Source organism: Gavialis gangeticus, unplaced genomic scaffold, assembly GCF_001723915.1.
Source record: "Gavialis gangeticus isolate Ggan-Ray unplaced genomic scaffold, GavGan_comp1, whole genome shotgun sequence".
Taxonomy (NCBI): Eukaryota; Metazoa; Chordata; order Crocodylia; family Gavialidae; genus Gavialis; species Gavialis gangeticus.
This window is the reverse complement of record NW_017729025.1, coordinates 23,341,727-23,347,365: the sequence shown is the minus strand read 5'-3', so window position 1 is coordinate 23,347,365 and position 5,639 is coordinate 23,341,727. Positions and strand designations below refer to the sequence as shown.

Sequence of the window (5,639 nt, the reverse complement as noted above, 5' to 3'; positions counted from 1 at the left end):
ACAAAGAGAGCCTAGCTAGCAAGAGACAAGTTAGCAAGCCAGAGCCGTTCAGACACTGCTGCTCCAAGAGAGAGACAGCACACAAAAGGCACAGATCACTTCAGACACAGCTTTATATGCTGTTTCTACATCCCTCCCCCAGAGCACTGTGACTGCAAGGGAACTCAAAAAAGATCAGTCACTGGCCAGCCACAGATGTCAACATCAGAGCAGTCTTCCTCCCCACCCTGCCCCCACCAGCCTTTTCCATATATGGAAGATTCCCCCACTCCCCTTCCTCTTCTCAGCTTCTGTTTGCTGCAAGCCTCCCAAATCTCCACGAATTGATTCAGAGGCTTCCAGTTTGATTCAGACCTTTTAATGGGTCTCCTGATTCAATCCGGATTCGGAGATTTGGCTGCCGAATTGGGCCGAACCTCCTCCAAATCGAATCGACTACCGAAGATTTGCACAGCCCTACTATCCAGTCCCCTCCCATTCCCACACGCTTCCCCCCCCTCCGCCACTATTCCTGCTGACCAGGAATGGAAGAGCTGTACAGTCACTCCTGTCTGCTTCAGTCAGACTCTGCAGGTAGCCAGGCTCAGCCAAGGACAGAAACGGCAGTCCCCTTCCCAGTCCTGTCCGTCCCAGTCCCCATCCCACGCTACAGTGTTCTTTGGAGCAGGACAGGAGCAGCTCTGTCAGCCTCCTATCCCCAGAGCAGCCAGGGACAGCAACAGCAGCAGGTGGGGGGGGGGGAAGGGGATTCTTACCCAAGTGCACAGTCCGGTATGCCCCCCCAGTTGGGTGGACATGCAGTCACCCCTACAGCATTGATGGCTGCTCTGACACCCCCATTTTCCAAAATCCTGAGTCTGTCTATGGTTATGGCTGCGTAGAACACGAACATCACCTAGTCTTTAGCTCGTTCACTTTCCCTTTTCCTTCTCCAAGAAAAGCTAGTTTTAATTTTCACAGCTGACCTGTCAGTAGCTTCTGGCTCCTCAGCCAAAAGCTGAAACTGTAGTTATTGCTAAAGACTGGACTCTATGGGAGGACGTAGAATTCTGAAGAAAGCTAAAAAAAAGTCTTCAGGGCTGTGAAACAGGAAAAGAGAAACCAGGAACAGCTAACAGACAGCCAAATTGCCAAAGAAGGGAGAGCTTGATTAGTAGCATGTTAAGACTACTTGAGAGAAAGAGTCGTTAACGCCTATGGGGTAAAAAAAGAGATTAGCAGAAATCAGAGAGATTATAATGAGCCATGAAGTCGATTGATTCCCTCCAGGCTGCCCGAGTAAAATGGCATGGCTTAAGCCAGTAATTCTTGGGTGCTGTGAGATCCTTTTAAGGGTGCCACATAATGTTAGCACTTTTAGGTGTAATTTTAAAGATTCTAAGGATCCCCTTTACATGCCTACAGTAGATAAGCATGTAACCTTATTCACAAGATGAACCCAGAGATTTCAAACAGTAATCCATAAAACCAAAACTTTCTGACCTGCTGTGGTCTTTGAGTTCTTTACACCAGAAGAATTGCTCTATTTTTTTTTTTTACCTGTAGAAAAATAAGTAAAAAACTATGAATTGGCATTTTCTGAGGGGTGCCTCAAGTCTAACAAGGAGAACCACCTGTTCTCAATCTGGGCAAACTGCCAATTTAAACTTTGAGTGGAGCAGGAATGAAAACTGGGTGCAACCACATCACTGCATCTCTCCTACATCTGCCCCTGCTTCCATCTGGCTGCTGGAGGGAAGAGAAGGAAAAGTGATAGCAGCCATCTTACAGCACTTCCATACTTCTGTTCTGGGCATAAAAATAAGCTTCCCCTCTCCTGCTGCCAGCCCTTCACCCCCTGGAGGTGGAGGGTAGACCAAGGTCACCTTCCAGGACAAGGGAGGACTTGGGGATCTTCCATTCTGTCCAGCCAGGGGGTTGGACCAAGGTGGCCAAGGGCCCCAAGGCCTGCCGCACCAAGGTCCCCTCCTCTCTGGGGCTTCACAACAGGTACAAACCTCTTGCAGCCCCAGAAGAGCCTGCAGAGATGCCAGCTCCTCCAGGCAAGGGAGGATCACCCATCCCTACTCTCCGTAAAACAAAACACAGAGTGGTTGTCATGGAAGACTCTTTCCTGAGGGGGACTGAAGGGGCAGTTTGCCGCTCCAACCCCTTAGCCTGGGAGCCCACGTCTGGGACATAACCGAGAGGATCCCAAAGATTCTCCAGCCCTCCGACCACTACCCTATGCTCCTTATCCATGTGGGCATGAACGACACGGCTCGAAGCAATCCCATCCAGGTCATGAGAGAATACAGGGCTCTGGAAGCGGGACTTAGGGGGTTGGGGGGTGCAGGTGGTCTTTTCCTCGCTCCTCCCGGTTGTGGGTCATGGGCTGAGGAGATGGATTGAGTTACTCAACCAAAGACTGCAGCGCTGGTGTCATCATGAAGGCTTCAGCTTCCACGATTACAGTCTGCTCTTTGGTGAGAGAGGCAGTGGGCTGTTGGGAAGAGATTGCCTCCACCTCAGGATACTTAAGGAGCTGGCAAGCATCACAGCTCTGCCACTAACACAAATCTTCAAGAATTTGTGGTGCTCCAGTGAAGTGCCCAAAGATTGGAAGAAGGCCGATGTGGTGCCTATCTTCAGGAAGGGGAGGAAAGTAGATCTGGGGAACTAAAGGTCCATCAGCCTGACCTCTATCCCAGGGAAGATCTTGTGGGGGGGGAAATCAAAAAGCCCATTCTTGACAAACTGGCTGAAGACAACATCCTGAGAGATAGCCAGCACAGGTTTGTTGCCGGTAGGTCTTGCCCAACCAATCCCATTTCCTTCTATGACCAGGTGACATATCACCTGGACAAGAGAGAAGAGAGTGATGTCATATATCTTGATTTTAAAAAACCTTTCAATCTGGTATCCCACAACAGTCTCATAGAAAAACTGGCCAACTGCGGCCTCGGCTACATCACAGTCCTCTGGCTGGGGAATTGGCTCCATGGTCCGACCCAGAAAGTAGTAGTTGACGGAAGTCAATCATTGTGGTGCACCATGACCAGTGGTGTCCCCCAAGGCTCTGTCCTTGGGCCTATATTCTTTATCAATGATGTGGACATTAGTATCAGAAGTGGACTGGCCAAGTTCCCTGACAACACCAAACTTTGGGGTAAAGCGTCCACACCCAAGGACAAGATGGTGATCCAGGCCGACCTTAACAGGCTGGAAAATAGGCAGACGAAAACCTGATGGCCTTCAACACTGAAAAATGCAAGGTACTCCACCTTGGGAAGAAAAACCCACAGCATGCTTATAGGCTCGGCAGTGCTATGCTTGCTAGCACCATGGCTTAAAGGGACTTGGGGGTCATGATTGACCACAAGATGAATATAAGCCACCAATGTGATGTTGCAGCCGGCAAAACGAGCAAAACTCTGGCTTGCATTCATAGATGTTTCTCTTGTAAATCCCAGGATGTCATCCTCCCTCTGTACTCGGCCTTGGTGAGGCCGCAGCTGGAGTACTGCATCCAATCCTGGGCTCCACAATTTAAAAAGGATGTGGAGAAGCTTGAGAGAGCCCAGAGGAGAGCCACATGCATGATCAAAGGGCAGGAACACAGGCCTTATGATGAGAGGCTGAGAGCTATGGGACTCTTCAGCCTGGAAAAACGCAGATGCGGGGGGACCTGGTGGCTGCCTATAAGTATATACGGGGTGTGCATCAGGATTTGGGGGGGGGGGGAATGCCTGTTCACCAGCGCGCCCCACGGGATGACAAGGTCAAACAGTCACAAACTCCTCCAAGACTGTTTCAGGCTGGACATAAGGAAGAACTTCTTTACTGTCCAAGCCCCCAAGGCCTGGAACAGACTGCCACCAGAGGTGGTGCAAGCACCTACTCTAGACTCCTTTAAGAGTCAACTGGGTGTTTATCTTGCTGGGATCTTGTGACCTCAGCCAACATCCTGCCCCTGGGGCAGGGGGGTGGACTCAATGATCTTCCGAGGTCCCTTCCAGCTTTAATGTCTATGAAATCTATGAAACACCCCCCGATTTTAGAAGGCTAATTTTTTGGGGGAAAGATGCACGTGGTATGTGGGTACATATAATATTGTTCTTAATGGACACCCTCTTAAGAGGTGTTTTAAAGCATGGGTGTTAAATATACAGCCTGTGGGCTGGATCTGGCCTGCAGAGCCCCATACTCCAGCCATTGGTGCTGCCCAATGACCCACATGCCATGTCAGTTATTCCTGTGCGGCATGTGGTGCTTGCTGGGGATGAGTCTCAAACTGCCCAGGTGCATACTTGAATAACTGACTGCAGACAGTTTGCTAGCTCCATTTGCTTGAGAGAGAATATTAACATTTTCATACAACAAATGTCACTTCACTTGAATACAATCATTCATCTTAAACTAAAAGCTGATATTTTTCTGTAATTTTCTTCCCTACCCTCACCTCAAGAGACACACTCTCTCTCAATTTTGGGGTTCTTTTCTTGAATTACATCTAAAAGGCATATCTTGCTATATAATGAATCATTCAGAATTTATAAGTTCAATAGTAAGTTTAGAGAATTCAAATGGTAAATTTTACAACACACTGCCACTCTAATAGAAAGTGGAAAAGCCCATTACAAATCAGTCACTAAAAAAACAAAACAAACAGAATTTAAAAAAAAATCTGCAGCCTGATACTCCTGCAGTTTACAAGCCTTAAACAGATGGAAGAGTTTGAAATCCAGTTTTGTTTTACCATTAGTTAAAAATGCTGAACAGTAAAAATAAATATACCACAGACGATAAATCAAAAGGCAATCAATGATTCCCTCAAAGCTACTGTAGGCATATAAGGGGGATCTTTAGAATGCAGCTAAGCCAAAGATATCCTAAGAAAAAGGGAAGACATGCGTTCTTTGCTGATTTACTACATTCAGCATTAAAACTATGGAGAAGCATTAAGTGCATAGATACATACATAATATACTAACCAATATTCAAGCAGTACAGGAGTAAGTAGTTAGTAGTTCGAGTAATGTTTTCAAAGCCATGGTCAACTAACACTTTTGGCAATGCATTTTTAAAATGTACTAAATGTGCATCTATAGACTGTGTGAATGACCATCACTAAAGCTTTGCCATATTGCAAGTTACAGCAGCCACTGTAAGTACTGCTAAGTAGATAACTTACCTTGTTCATTGCTTTCAGTTGGAGAGTCCTCATGTCGAAGGAAAAATTTCACCTCTTCTCTTCTGGGTCCCCATTTCTGTAGATGGTCATACATCATATGATCAAAGGGTATGGGGCGTTCTGAAAGTGTAGAACAAAATTGTCCGAATCCAGCAATATCTTGCAAGTTAGCATGATTAACATTAAGCAAAGTAAACAGAAGTTTACAGAGATTTGAATTTATTTGTAAAATGAGGGTGCATCTTTCTTTGTACTTCAAACCTGATTTTTTGGGGTCTTTTACATGTAAAGTCAAATAGAAACCAGGAAAAATAAAACATGATATATTAAAAAATTACACTATTCATGCAGTGCAACTAACTGCCTACCATCCAGAATATTTCAAAGTTTATAATCTTGCTGTATGCATATTTAAGTCATATAAAAAATTCTTCATCACCAGCACTCTCTCAGACAGCTGAACTGT

General features: G+C 46.2%; 1 protein-coding gene across 5 annotated transcripts in view; it reads right to left on the bottom strand.

Moving 5' to 3' along the window:
- PPP1R13B (protein phosphatase 1 regulatory subunit 13B) overlaps positions 1–5,639 on the bottom strand; it is a 169,591-nt gene that overhangs the window by 87,634 nt on the left and 76,318 nt on the right. For all 5 annotated transcript variants that reach the window (XM_019518499.1, XM_019518495.1, XM_019518496.1 and 2 more), the window contains exon 3: positions 5,174–5,293. In XM_019518499.1, coding sequence (XP_019374044.1) covers positions 5,174–5,293 — 120 coding nt within the window. The remainder of the gene's footprint in view (positions 1–5,173; positions 5,294–5,639) is intronic.